Raw genomic sequence first — 15,771 nt, 5'->3', positions numbered from 1 at the left:
CAAGCCAAAAAATTAATTCTTAATGTAGCTGGATATAAAATGCTATGAACCCAACTGTTAAAAGGGAATTAAAGCATCCTAATTAGACATAACTAAGAAAGACCAATAATTTACTGGCCACTACACAGGAGGGTACTGTTTTTCCAAACTACAATGTTAATTATCCTTTTTCCACAAAAGTTCTGCATTTGGTCCTGGGCACTTTGTTGTGAATAGCAGGTTTTATTTGAATTTTAAAAGAGCAAATTTTTTTATGCTGGTAGAGAAGTTTTAAAAATGAGTTTTGCTCTGTCCTTCAGAAACCCTTGGAAAAGTCGGCATAATACCGGTCTGCATATTTTTGTATAAAATATATAAAATTAACATACTGAAACCGTTATCCCTGAACTGAGCATACAGTTGCAAAGTATAGAGTATGTATGGGAGGATTAAAGTGATTAATAGAGTCTGACATGAAAGCCAAAAGGGGGCAGTCTAGATACTAAAATAGCATTTCCAGTTTATTTTGGTCAGGGAAGATAGTAATAAATATTTAAGGAAATAAAATAATACATACCATATAAATTTAAACCAAAAAATGAAAAACAAAATATTGAAACAGTTCAACTTATTTTAGTCCCCATTTGAAAACAAAACTAACATCATAATGTAATTCTAACTCTTAAATTTCAAAGGGAGGGACTCTCAGTCATTATTCGGTCCAACCTCCTTTCCACCTCCCTCTTGATGGGTAGTTAGCTTCCCTGTGAACCCTTCCATGAGGAAGATTCATTGTCCTATCTCAGTACATCCCACTGTAGAGAGTCTCCATTGTGAAGTTCTTGTCTGTTTGTATCTTCCAATCTCTAGTCTATCTTAATTCTGCATAAATTGGAAATAATTGGGTATGGTTAAAAAAAATTAGGTTGAAAGTCAGGAAAATTTTCCCCATGTAATGTTATCTTACCAAATAGTAAAGCAGATAAAAAATGATGAAAGCTAGACTAGGAATAGTATAGAAAATAATAAACTAGGAAATACATGGAAGTAGGCAAAGATGCACATGTTTTGGAGAAATGAAAATAGGTCTCTGACCTCTCAAACAAAAAATAAAAGTGATATAATTGCCATGCCTAAAAACAAGAAAAGATTGGTATGCGGGGATTCATGGACCTCCAATAACATCTTTATCACAGTCATTAAAAAGTAAGTTTGATGCTGGGTTCTGTTGACATGAATGTGCCATAGTAGAATTGAGGTGATCCTTTTGATGTACTCTACTGAAGAAGTAAGTTTCAGCATGCTGGCTTCTGTTTGAGCCGCCAGAACTTGAGAAATGTTTAGAAACCAGTTCTGTAAACAAACGTTTATAGGGATTGGGGTTCTCTTTTCAAGGAGAAATTTTGTAAAAGTGGTTCACAAAAACTTTAAGAGGTTCAATTTGGATATGACTAACCGTGACTTATAAATAGAAAAAATGATTTATTACAGAGGAAAGGGTATGATTATGTTTATAACAATACTTATTGATTTTTAAGATTTAAGCCTTAAAGCAAGCTACTTATTGAGTGTATGGTGAGACTATACACAGGTGAAAACTCTCTTTATAATTTAGAGATTTGAAGATCCCACAGCCCAGAAATTTCAAAGTCTGTTTCAGTGTTTTTTTGCTTTTCTTAGATATCCTTAAAAACTGACACTCATTTAAATGAAACTTATTGTTATAATGGTAAGAAAAATAAAATAAAATAAATGATGGATTAAAAGTTCCTTGAGTGTGTTTTCAGTCTCTAGTTATTTATTCATCCATTCAAAGTACTTACTGAACACATTGCTATTCAGTGTTTAGTTGAAATGTGTTATGTAGATGGCAATAGAAGAGTGAACAAAAAGACAAAAATTCCTGCTCTTATAAAGCTTATAACCTAGAGGTAAGAGAAAGACAAAATAAAAGTAACTAAGTATATTTTCCAGTACGCTGATAATTAGTAAAAATTATGGGGGAAAAAGCATGGAAGGGGTAAGAAGTATTGTGGTATAAAATAGGGTGGCTAACTAAGTCTTCATTGATGAGGTGACATTTGAGCAGAAGACCTGCAGAAGATGGGCAAGCAAGTCATATGGATATCTGGGAGAAATATGCCCTAAGCGGTGGGATCGGAAAGTGCAAAGACACCAGGGGAGGCGCATGCCTAGTCTTCCAGGAATAGCAGAGTCAGTCTTGCTGCAGTAGAATAGTGAGATGAGCTTTAGGAGGTTCTGAGAAAGGTAAACAGGTCTAGGTCCTCCAAGGCTTTATAGGTCATTGTAAGGACTCGGGATTTTACTCTGAGATGTGAATCCTTTGGAGATTTGGGGCAGAAGAATGACATGATCTGACTCATATTTGTAAAACAAACCACTCTGGATGTTATGCTGCAAAGACTGTACAGGGCAAGGCTGGTGGCGGGAAGACCTGTAAGAAGACAATTATAGGGCTTCCCTGGTGGCGCCGTGGTTGAGAGTCCGCCTGCCGATGCAGGGGACACGGGTTCGTGCCCCGGTCCGGGAAGATCCCACGTGCCACGGAGCAGCTGGGCCCGTGAGCCACGGCCGCTGAGCCTGTGGGTCCGGAGCCTGTGCTCCGCAACGGGAGAGGCCACAACAGTGAGAGGCCTGCGTACCGCAGAAAAAAAAAAAAAAAAGAGAGAAGACAATTACAATAATTCAGGGGAGAAATGATAGTGATTTGGACAAAGGGAAGCTGTGAAAGTGATGAGTGTTTGAATTCTGGATTCTTGGATATATTTTGAAGATAGAGCCAATGGGATCTGAGGATGGATTGGATATGGAGTAAGAGAGAGGTCAAGGGTGATTGCAAGATATTTTATCTAAGCAACTGGAAGAAGAGTGTTGCCATTCGCTAAGAAGATGAGACATCAAAGAGGAGGGTCCAACTCTGGGGTTCAGAGGACAGGTTGGGCTGGGGATATAAACTTGGAGTAAAGGTAATTAAAGTCATGAGACTGGATGACAACACCAAGACAATAAAGAAGAAAAGCAGTCCAAAGTCTTTATGATCCAGAGGAATAATTTAATTTACCTATTCAGTCAGCTAAACCTGGTATGTACACAAAGCTCCAAGCTGCAACATCCACATCATCACACAACCCCAGGAATATCCAATCCTTTCAAAGAAAAAATAATAAATTCAAGGTCCATTCATTCACTCAAGGTCAAAACTACAAAATTCTGAGCTATTTGATCCTGAAGTATTTGCTTCTCTCTAATCCATTCCAATTCTCCATTTTAGCAACTTTGACCAGTGGCAGCTCCCTATAATTCTAGCCACTTACTTTTTAAACCACTTTTTGCTATTATTCCTTTTTTTTTTTTTTTTTGTCTCCTCTTTGCAACTGTTGGAGTATTAGGGCAAATAACTGATTAGGTTAATTTGCTTCAATCACTGTTCATTTTAGTTACTTACAAAAATGAAAAAGAAGTATAATATAACAATCTAGTCAGGGTCAAAGTTTTATTATTTTTATTTCTCTCTTCCTTTCCCTTATCATTCTTTTCCTCCCTCCTTCCCTTCCTTCCTCTTATTTTTCTAAACAGATTCATTTGGGGTATATCTTTAGCTCACACAGAAATCCGAGTAGATTTCTTCTAGTAGAATTTGGCTACAAATTACTGAGAGTTACTATGTGTCCCAAATGAAGTCACATACATCTCACTTAAAAACTTAGGTACAACCATGTAACTCATAGTATAAAATTTGGAAACCACTAAGTACATTTTGTATCCGTCATAATGTACAGATCATTTTTATAGCATGCATTTTAAATGCTAAAAAATGTAATTAATTAGTCCATAATCCCTATGAGCCTGGTATTACCCTAATACTCACCTATCATTTTGCTCCAGGATTTGTTCTTTCAGTACAGTTCTGGAGTTGATTACACTGACTCGGTTTAAAGCATGAGCTGCGGAAGAAGACGGTGAGTGCTTTTATATCTATAAAAGCAAACAATGCACAAAATAGAGAGAAATATGATGAAAGATTATACAAGTTAGAGAATTTTTTGTGTTCTGGATCCACAGGTGTACTGGGAGCCTTTCATTTTCCCCATTATTTCTTATTCACCTAAAATGTTTTGTAATGTCTTGATAAAACTAAGATTCCATAATGAAAAAGCCTACGGAGAAGTTCTTTCGTAGACATTAGAGAGGAGTGCTAACTTGTTTTGGATCTTCCACAGAAGGTTTAAGTATTTGCCCAAGAGGAACATGACTCCAGTCTTTGAAAAAAAAAAGCAATATCATCAAGTCTTATAGACAAATGTTATTGTGAAAAGTATTAAGAGCATGCAATGGTAATCCCCGAATCTCTGTCATGTTCTTACTATTGTCACTAATAATAGCTTCCTACGTGGCAGGCAATGTTCTAAATACTTTACCTATTTTAACTCTTATGTTTCAAAACTACTCCTGTGAGGAAGATGCTATGATTATCCTTATTTTACAGATAAAAAGCAGAGAAGTAAAGCAGGTAGCATTAATCAAAGTCACACATCTAGAACTACAAGACTGATGTTCAAGTTACTGTTAGTGACTTCGATGGGAAACATCTCAGAGCTAGGCAGATTTTTGTCTTTTCCCACAGTGTAATACTTAACCTCCTTGAATTTCAGACTTCTTATCTTTAAAAAGAAGGAAGTGGACTTGGAGATTTCTAAGGTCTCTTATATGAACTCTATGTTTTCTTATTTCTAGAAGTAAACATCTGGTCCTTAAAGGAAGCCTCTGATTTACATCAACTATCTCTAAGAAACGTGGGATCCCATGTCTCACAGAATTAAAATTCAATTTGGGGATGTTTCATCCTCTCCTGCCTAAGGCACATTTTCATCTTTATAGCTGATAATAATAATGTTTGAATTTATATATTTATAGAACATGTTCACATACATTATACAATTTGAGTGCCAAAATGAGCTGATAATATAAAGAGAACAGGTAAGTTTACCCCTATTTTGAAGGGAAAAATAAAACTCAGATAGGATAAGTGATTTGCCTGAAACCCAAATTTGTCAAAGAGACAGAGAGGGAGAGAGAGAGAAAAAGAGAAAGACAGAGAGATGGAGAGAGCAAGCGTGAGCTGAGCCCTACACTCCTTCCTGTCTTTCACACTAAGTCAATGTACTTGTTCCTACAGGTTTGATATAATGTTTAAGGGTTTGATTGGCCTCAGGCATGAAACAGAGGAAGTGATGGATTCAAATTCTGCAACTTACACTGTCTTAACTTGGGCAAGATGCAGATCCTCTTTCTAAAATTAGGACCATGTAGCCTCAGGGGGTTTTGGGGAGAATTAAGTAAAACACTTGTGACTATATTGACAGAATTAATACCTAAGGCATCTTAGCTACCATCAGTATTATTAGTATGGGTAAGAATTATCCTAGACTAAACCTATAAATATGTAAATTTATCTTTAGTCATATCTTTTTCCATAAACTCTTTTCTCTCCTCTGATTCTCACCTCTTATATAATATTCCCATAAGGTGAGACTTATATATTTTTCAGAGCTAGATGGAGTTTTAAAGATCTGATGTATCCAAACCAAATTATACTGTAAACTCTACTTATCTGTCATCAACTGTGGTAGTGAGGGTGAGAATTACAGGAAAAGAAAAAGTGTCTGGGTCATATGCAGTTTTGGGGGCAAGGGAATGATAAAAATGTACACTGTTCATTTCCATATCAGACACCAGGACAAACAGATCTAGTTCAAGTCCCATTTTTCATAAATGGGAAGAATGAAAAGAGGTCATCTTTACAAAGATTCGTATAATTATTCAGTGCTAGAACCAGAACCCAGGGCTCTGAAATTGGTCCCATGTTTTTTCCACTATGTTTTGCTGACTTTTACTCCCACTTTCACGTCACATTAAGTTAATAAAAAGTTTTACGGGGGGACCTTGAAGATGGCGGAAGAGTAAGACGCGGAGATCGCCTTCCTCCCCACGGATACACCAGAAATACATCCACACGTGGAACAACTCCTACAGAACTCCTACTGAAGGCTGGCAGAAGACCTCAGACCTCCCAAAAGGCAAGAAACTCCCCACGTAACTGGGTAGGGCAAAAGAAAAAACAGAGACAAAAGAATAAGGACGGCACCTGCACCAGTGGGAGGGAGCTGTGAAGGAGGAAAAGTTTCCACACACTAGGAAGCCCCTCCGCGGGCGGAGACTGCGGGAGGCAGAGGGGGGAGTTTCGGGACCGCGGAGTAGTGCACAGCGACGGGTGCGGAGGGCAAAGCGGGGAGATTCCTGCACAGACGATCGGTGCTGACCGGCACTCACCAGCCCGAGTGGCTTGTCTGCTCACCCGCCGGGGCGGGCGGGGCTGCGAGCTGAGGCTCGGGTTTTGGTTTTGGACGGAGCTCAGGGAGAGGACTGGGGTTGGCGGCTTGAACATAGCCTGAAGGGGTTAGTGCACCACGACTAGCCGGGAGGGAGTTCGGGGAAAAGCCTGCACCGGCCGAAGAGGCAAGAGACTTTTTCTTCCCTCTTTGTTTCCTGGTGCGCGAGGAGAGGGGTTTAAGAGCGCTGCTTAAAGGAACTCCAGAGACGGGCGCGAGCCGCGGCTAAAAGCGCGAACCCCAGAGACGGGCGCGAGCCGCGGCTGAAAGCGCAAACCCCAGAGACGGGCGCGAGCCGCGGCTAAAACCGCGGACCCCAGAGACGGGCGGGAGACGCTAAGGCTGCTGCTGCCGCCACCAAGGGGCCTGTGTGCGAGCACAGGTCACTCTCCACACCCCTCTTCCGCGGAGCCTGTGCAGCCCGCCACTGCCAGGTTCCCGGGATCCAGGGACAACTTCCCCGGGACAGCGCACGGCGGGACTCAGGCTGGTGCAACGTCACGCCGGCCTCTGCCGCAGCGTCACGCTGCCTCTGCAGCCGCAGGCCCGCCCCGCACGTAGTGCCCCTCCTACCCCCATCCCCCAACCCCCGGCCTGAGTGAGCCGGAGGCCCCGAATCAGCGGCTCCTTTAACCCCGTCCTGTCTGAGCGAAAAAACAGACGCCCTCCAGCGACCTACACGCAGAGGCAGGGCCAAATCCAAAGCTGAGCTCCTGTGAGCTGTGAGAACAAAGAAGAGAAAGGGAAATCTCTCCCAGCAGCTACAGAAGCAGCGGATTAAAGCTCCACAATCAACTTGATATACCCTGCATCTGTGGAATACCTGAATAGACAAGGAATGATCCCAAATTGAAGAGGTGGAATTTAGGAGCGAGATCTATGATTTTTTTCCCTTTTCCTCTTTTTGTGAATGTGTACGTGTATGCTTCTGTGTGAGATCTTATCTGTATACTCTTGCTTCCACCATTTGTCCTAGGGCTCTATCCGTCCATGACTTTTTTTAAAAAATTCTTTTTCTTAATAATTAAGTTTAATTGTAATAACTTTATTATACTTTACCTTCGTTCTTTCTTTCTTTCCTTCCTTCCTTCCCTCCTTTAGACAACGAATCACCCCAAATTGAGGAGGTGGTCTCAGGGAGCAGGATTTATGATTTTTCCCCCTTTACCTCTTTTTGTGAAGGTGTATGTGTATGCTTCTGTGTAAGATTTTCTCTGTATAGCTTTGCTTCCAACATTTGTCCTAAGGTTCTATCCGTCCCTTTTCTTTTTTTTCTAAATATTTTTTAATTCAATAACTATATTATACTTTATTTTATTTTTACTGTATCATCTTTCTTTCTGTCTTTTTTCCTTCTTTCCCTCCTTCCTTCCTTCCTCCCTCCCTCCCTCCCTCCCTCCTTTCTTTCCTTCTTTGCTTCTTTCTTCCTTCCTTCCTTTCCTCCTTTCCTTCTTTCTTTACTCATACTTCTACTAATTCGCCCTACTTTTTCTCCCTTTTATTCTGAGCTGTGTGGATGAAAGGCTCTTGGTGCTCCAGCCAGGAGTCAGGGCTCTGCCTCTGAGGTAGGAGAGCCAACTTCAGGACACTGGTCAACAAGAGACCTCCCAGCTCCACATAATATTAAACGGTGGAAATATCCCAGAGACCTCCATCTTAACACCAGCACCCAGCTTCACTCAACGACCAGCAAGCCACAGTGCTGGACAACCTATGCCAAACAACTAGCAAAACAGGAACACAACCCCACCCATTAGCAGAGAGGCTGCCTAAAATCAGAATAAGGCCACAGACACCCCAAAACACACCACCAGACGTGAACCTGCCCACTAGAGAGACAAGATCCAGCCTCATCCAGCACAACACAGGCACTAGTCCCCTCCACCAGGAAGCCTACACAACCCACTGAAACAACCTTAGCCACTGGAGACAGACATCAAAAACAACGGGAACTATGAACGTGCAGCCTGCAAAAAGGAGACCCCAAACACAGTAAGATAAGCAAAATGAGAAGACAGAAAAACACACAGCAGATGAAGGAGCAAGATAAAAACCCACCAGACCTAACAAATGAAGAGGAAATAGGCAATCTACCTGAAAAAGAATTCAGAATAATGATAGTAAGGATGATCCGAAATCTTGGAAGTAGAATGGACAAAATGCAAGAAACAGTTAACAAGGACCTACAAGAACTAAAGATGAAACAAGCAACGATGAACAATGCAATAAATGAAATTAAAATCACTCTAGATAGGATCAATAGCAGAATAACTGAGGCAGAAGAACGGATAAGTGACCTGGAGGATAAAGTAGTGGAAATAACTACTGCAGAGCAGAATAAAGAAAAAAGAATGAAAAGAACTGAGGACAGTCTCAGAGACCTCTGGGACAACATGAAACGCACCAACATTCGAATTATAGGGGTTCCAGAAGAAGAAGAAAGAAAGAAAGGGACTGAGAAAATATTTGAAGAGATTATAGTTGAAAACTTCCCTAATATGGGAAAGGAAATAGTTAATCAAGTCCAGGAAGCACAGAGGGTCCCATACAGGATAAATACAAGGAGAAACACGCCAAGACACATATTAATCAAACTGTCAAAAATTAAATACAAAGAAAGCATATTAAAAGCAGCAAGGGAAAAACAACAAATAACACACAAGGGAATCCCCATAAGGTTAACAGCTGATCTCTCAGCAGAAACCCTACAAGCCAGAAGGGAGTGGCAGGACATACTGAAAGTGATGAAGGAGAATAGCCTGCAACCAAGACTACTCTACCCAGCAAGGATCTCATTCACATTTGATGGAGAAATTAAAACCTTTACAGACAAGCAAAAGCTGAGAGAGTTCAGCACCACCAAACCAGCTTTACAACAAATGCTAAAGGAACTTCTCTAGACACGAAACACAAGAGAAGGAAATGACCTATAGTAGCGAACCCAAAACAATATATAAAATGGAAATAGGAACATACATATCGATAATTACCTTAAATGTAAATGGACTAAATGCTCCCACCAAAAGACACAGATTGGCTGAATGGATACAAAAACAAGACCCTTATATATGCTGTCTACAAGAGACCCACTTCAGAACTAGAGACACATACAGACTGAAAGTAAGGGGATGGAAAAAGATATTCCATGCAAATGGAAACCAAAAGAAAGCTGGAGTAGCAATTCTCATATCAGACAAAATAGACTTTAAAATAAGGACTATTAAAAGGGACAAAGAAGGACACTACATAATGATCAAGGGATCGATCCAAGAAGAAGATATAACAATTGTAAATATTTATGCACCCAACATAGGAGCACCTCAATACATAAGGCAAATACTAACAACCATAAAAGGGGAGATCAACAGTAACACATTCATAGTAGGGGACTTTAACACCCCACTTTCACCCATGGACAGATCATCCAAAATGAAAATAAATAAGGAAACACAAGCTTTAAATGATACATTAAACAAGATGGACTTAATTGATATTTATAGGACACTCCATCCAAAAACAACAGAATACACATTTTTCTCAAGTGCTCATGGAACATTCTCCAGGATAGATCATATCTTGGGTCACAAATCAAGCCTTGGTAAATTTAAGAAAACTGAAATTGTATCAAGTATCTTTTCCGACCACAACGCCATGAGACTAGATATCAATTACAGGAAAAGATCTGTAAAAAATACAAACACATGGAGGCTAAACAATACACTACTTAATAATGAAGTGATCACTGAAGAAATCAAAGAGGAAATAAAAAAATACCTAGAAACAAATGACAATGGAGACACAACGACCCAAAACCTATGGGATGCAGCAAAAGCAGTTCTAAGGGGGAAGTTTATAGCAATACAAGCCCACCTTAAGAAGCAGGAAACATCTCGAATAAACAACCTAACCTTGCACCTCAAGCAATTAGAGAAAGAAGAACAAAAAAACCCCAAAGTTAGCAGAAGGAAAGAAATCATAAAAATCAGATCAGAAATAAATGAAAAAGAAATGAAGGAAACAATAGCAAAGATCAATAAAACTAAAAGCTGGTTCTTTGAGAAGATAAACAAAATAGATAAACCACTAGCCAGACTCATCAAGAAAAAAAGGGAGAAGACTCAAATCAATAGAATTAGAAATGAAAAAGGAGAAGTAACAACTGACACTGCAGAAATAAAAAAAATCATGAGAGATTACTACAAGCAACTCTATGCCAATAAAATGGACAATCTGGAAGAAATGGACAAATTCTTAGAAATGCACAACCTGCCAAGACTGAATCAGGAAGAAATAGAAAATATGAACAGACCAATCACAAGCACTGAAATTGAAACTGTGATTAAAAACCTTCCAACAAACAAAAGCCCAGGACCAGATGGCTTCACAGGTGAATTCTATCAAACGTTTAGAGAAGAGCTAACACCTATCCTTCTCAAACTCTTCCAAAATATAGCAGAGGGAGGAACACTCCCAAATTCCTTCTACGAAGCCACCATCACCTTGATACCAAAACCAGACAAGGATGTCACAAAGAAAGAAAACTACAGGCCAATATCACTGATGAACATAGATGCAAAAATCCTCAACAAAATACTAGCAAACAGAATCCAACAGCACATTAAAAGGATCATACACCATGATCAAGTGGGGTTTATTCCAGGAATGCAAGGATTCTTCAATATACGCAAATCTATCAATGTGATAAACCATATTAACAAATTGAAGGAGAAAAACCATATGATCATCTCAATAGATGCAGAGAAAGCTTTCGACAAAATTCAACACCCATTTATGATAAAAACCCTCCAGAAAGTAGGCATAGAGGGAACTTTCCTAAACATAATAAAAGCCATATATGACAAGCCCACAGCAAACATCATCCTCAATGGTGAAAAACTGAAAGCATTTCCACTAAGATCAGGAACAAGACAAGGTTGCCCACTCTCACCACTCTTATTCAACATAGTTTTGGAAGTTTTAGCCACAGCAATCAGAGAAGAAAAGGAAATAAAAGGAATCCAAATCGGAAAAGAAGAAGTAAAGCTGTCACTGTTTGCAGATGACATGATACTATACATAGAGAATCCTAAAGATGCTACCAGAAAACTACTAGAGCTAATCAATGAATTTGGTAAAGTAGCAGGATACAAAATTAATGCACAGAAATCTCTGGCATTCCTATATACTAATGATGAAAAATCTGAAAGTGAAATCAAGAAAACACTCCCATTTACCACTGCAACAAAAAGAATAAAATATCTAGGAATAAACCTACCTAAGGATACGAAAGACCTGTATGCAGAAAATTATAAGACACTGATGAAAGAAATTAAAGATGATACAAATAGATGGAGAGATATACCATGTTCTTGGATGGGAAGAATCAACATTGTGAAAATGACTCTACTACCCAAAGCAATCTACAGATTCAATGCAATCCCTATCAAACTACCACTGGCATTTTTCACAGAACTAGAACAAAAAATTTCGCAATTTGTATGGAAACACAAAAGACCCCGAACAGCCAAAGCAATCTTGAGAACGAAAAAAGGAGCTGGAGGAATAAGGCTCCCTGACTTCAGACTATATTACAAAGCAACAGTAATCAAGACAGTATGGTACTGGCACAAAAACAGAAAGATAGATCAGTGGAACAGGATAGAAAGCCCAGAGATAAACCCACGCACATATGGACACCTTATCTTTGATAAAGGAGGCAGGAATGTACAGTGGAGAAAGGACAGCCTCTTCAATAAATGGTGCTGGGAAAACTGGACAGGTACATGTAAAAGTATGAGATTAGATCACTCCCTAACACCATACACAAAAATAAGCTCAAAATGGATTAAAGACCTAAATGTAAGGCCAGAAACTATCAAACTCTTAGAAGAAAACATAGGAAGAACACTCTATGACATAAATCACAGCAAGATCCTTTCTGACCCACCTCCTAGAGTAATGGAAATAAAAACAAAAATAAACAAATGGGACCTAATGAAACTTCAAAGCTTTTGCACAGCAAAGGAAACCATAACCAAGACCAAAAGACAACCCTCAGAATGGGAGAAAACATTTACAAATGAAGCAACTGACAAAGGATTAATCTCCAAAATTTACAAGCAGCTCATGCAGCTCAATAACAAAAAAACAAACAACCCCATCCAAAAATGGGCAGAAGACCTAAATAGACATTTCTCCAAAGAAGATATACAGAATGCCAACAAACACATGAAAGAATGCTCAACATCATTATTCATTAGAGAAATGCAAATCAAAACTACAATGAGATATCATCTCACACCAGTCAGAATGGCCATCATCAAAAAATCTAGAAACAATAAATGCTGGAGAGGGTGTGGAGAAAAGGGGACACTCTTGCACTGCTGGTGGGAATGTGAATTGGTTCAGCCACTGTGGAGAACAGTATGGAGGTTCCTTAAAAAACTACAAATAGAATTACCATATGACCCAGCAATCCCACTACTTGGCATATACCCTGAGAAAACCAAAATTCAAAAAGAGTCATGTACCAAAATGTTCATTGCAGCTCTATTTACAATAGCCAGGACATGGAAACAACCTAAGCGCCCATCATCGGATGAATGGATAAAGAAGATGTGGCACATATACACAATGGAATATTACTCAGCCTTAAAAAGAAATGAAATTGAGCTATTTGTAATGAGATGGATAGACCTAGAGTCTGTCATACAGAGTGAAGTAAGTCAGAAAGAAAAAGACAAATACCGTATGCTAACACATATATATGGAATTTAAGGGAAAAAAATGTCATGAAGAACCTAGGGGTAAGATAGGAATAAAGACGCAGACCTACTGGAGAACGGACTTGAGGGTATGGGGAGGGGGAGGGGTGAGTTTTGACAGGGCGAGAGAGAGTCACGGACATATACACACTAACAAACGTAGTAAGGTAGATAGCTGGGGGGAAGCAGCCGCAAGGCACAGGGATATTAGCTCGGTGCTTTGTGACAGCCTGGAAGGGTGGGATGGGGAGAGTGGGAGGGAGGGAGACGCAAGAGGGAAGACATATGGGAACATATGTATATGTATAGCTGATTCACTTTGTTATAAAGCAGAAACTAACACACCATTGTAAAGCAATTATACCCCAATAAAGATGTTTTAAAAAAAATTAAAAAAAAAAAAAAAAACAGTTTTACGTGGAAATATTGTGTGCTTTTTAATGTAATTCCTGAACAGACTCAAGGCCAAAAAGGATAAATTGTAAAAAATAAATGATAGATTGAATTTAGAAGTGGGGATCACACTTCTCAAATCACACTCTGTCCACGTAGCCCTCTTTCTTCTAAATTCCAGTAAAAATGTCCTCAGATATAAGTTGATTTTTATTCACTACTTATGCAAAGAAGAGAAAGAAATTCCCCACAGGGACAAGCCTGCGCCTAACATTTGTGGTAACTGGGGCAAGAGTATAAATGAAGGCCCGCATACCATACTTCTAAGTATTTGATAGTTATAGATGGAACTAGCAGACTGGTAAATAAGTTCTATCGCTTACCCTAACACATACACCTTCCCGACCACCTGGAAGGCAAAATCCAGGTGAGAGTGTCTGGAGCCCTGCGAGTTCCTCTGGGGAATGCGGTAGTCCCAGGTGATGGGGTCAAGGTGCTTGCTGGGTTTTCTCCCACCCCAGCTCCACCCCTCACCATGTCTGTGACTGCCTCAGCTACATGTCCAGACTGCCAACCCTCCTCCCAGAAAAAAAAACATCCTTCATCCAAGGAGTAGTGAATGCCAGTAGAGCAGTCGACCCTTAAGAGGGTAGAACTAAAGAATGAGAGCCCAGGTCCTTGGAGCAAATTTATGTCATATGGGCAGAGAACTCTGGGACTCCAAGTACTTGGAGTGGTCAAGGAATGGCGGGATGGGAAGAGGACCCCCAATGGGCACAATCCCCAGGCCTTGGCCAGAGAGCCAGCCAGGGAAGGCAGAGCGGAGACCTAGTACAGGACTGGGTCAAATTGGCCCAGGTCTAAGGGCAATACTGTAGGAATGTGACTAAATGTAACCAGGTTTGAAGTTGTTGTCTGGGGGATGTTTTATATCAATTGTATATCAGTTGATCTATTTTTGTTCTGCTCTGTGTGGTCACTAATAAAATTACAATATATATGGCTGACCTTTTACAAATATCTATCTATCTAGTATTAACATGAGTAATTTTATGCCCGCTTTTTACAAGACTTTATATATTTTTTACTCACCATCCAAATAAATCAAAAATCCCAGAAATATTCCTTGTAAAAAACATATTCTATTTCTAGTACAAAAATGATCTCTACTCACCACCTTTCTGAATTTTAACAGAAAAGACACAATACTGAAGTAACTAGAAGAAAGCTCAATTTACATTTTCCTAAATCTGTTCTATTTCTGTTGCTGAGATAGTAACATCTATTAATGTCAGCTCAACTTCAAGAATGTTTTCCACTTGTTACCACAGAGGACTGGTGTACATAAGATATATCAATGGAGGGAGGTATGATATTTGTTTCCAAAACTGGAGACTTAAACAAGAGCAAATGCCACAACTTTCAAAATTGTGTTCCATATTTTATGGTAGATTAAATATTGAACTTAAAACTTACACACTGCCTGCTTTCAGAGCTATATTTTCCAAAGTAATACAACTTATATTTCATGTTGCCTTTAAAATAAGTAGCAAAAAATATATCCTGGCTCGTAGTATTACAAATCACCCCATTCACTCTGAGGAGACATACTTTTGGTAGAAAAAATGGAGGCACATTCATCTAACAAACAGCTACTGAGTACCTGTTATTTGCCTAACACGAGGCTGCCTAAGTGCTGGGGATAGAGAAAATGACAGACCACATCCTCATTGCAGCCCTCAGAGACACTCATAGATATATCTTTCCTACACACTAAATATAAATTATTACTCAGCCTGACCAAATAGGCAAGGACTCATTTCCAAAACTGCTAGCCATTAAGAAAAGACAAGGTCTTCTTTTATTAAGAATGATCACAGCCACCTGACAATGGATCAGGTTTTTCTGAATGTATCTACATATAGAATATTTAAATTTGAGAAAGGGGCATAAACAAGGAATAAAAAAAAAGTAGTGCATACCTAATGTGTGTTAGCTTAGAGAAACACTTCAGCAAAATGGCTCTGCTTTTTGATTTCATGGCATTAAAATACTAAATTGTACTGATCTTGTTATAAACTGCTTTCATATCTTTCTGACTTTTATATCCAGGTAAAGTGTGAAGTGAATGAACAGATACCAGTTCATGTAGGAAATCCTAAGAATAACTCTATATGTCTTCTTTTAGCCTGCAATTATGAAATAGTTCACTTGGTTTTACGGCC

The 15,771-nt window shown here is 39.3% G+C and overlaps 1 protein-coding gene across 7 annotated transcripts in view; it reads right to left on the bottom strand.

The window, feature by feature from the left end:
* LOC116753517 (canalicular multispecific organic anion transporter 1-like) overlaps window positions 1-15,771 on the bottom strand; it is an 89,776-nt gene that overhangs the window by 26,916 nt on the left and 47,089 nt on the right. For all 7 annotated transcript variants that reach the window (XM_032631353.1, XM_032631352.1, XM_032631354.1 and 4 more), the window contains one exon: window positions 3,869-3,944. In XM_032631353.1, coding sequence (XP_032487244.1) covers window positions 3,869-3,944 — 76 coding nt within the window. The remainder of the gene's footprint in view (window positions 1-3,868; window positions 3,945-15,771) is intronic.

This window comes from Phocoena sinus, chromosome 4 (assembly GCF_008692025.1).
Source record: "Phocoena sinus isolate mPhoSin1 chromosome 4, mPhoSin1.pri, whole genome shotgun sequence".
Lineage (NCBI taxonomy): Eukaryota > Metazoa > Chordata > Mammalia > Artiodactyla > Phocoenidae > Phocoena > Phocoena sinus.
The sequence above is the reverse complement of the archived record's forward strand: the minus strand, read 5'-3'. Positions and strand labels throughout refer to the sequence as shown.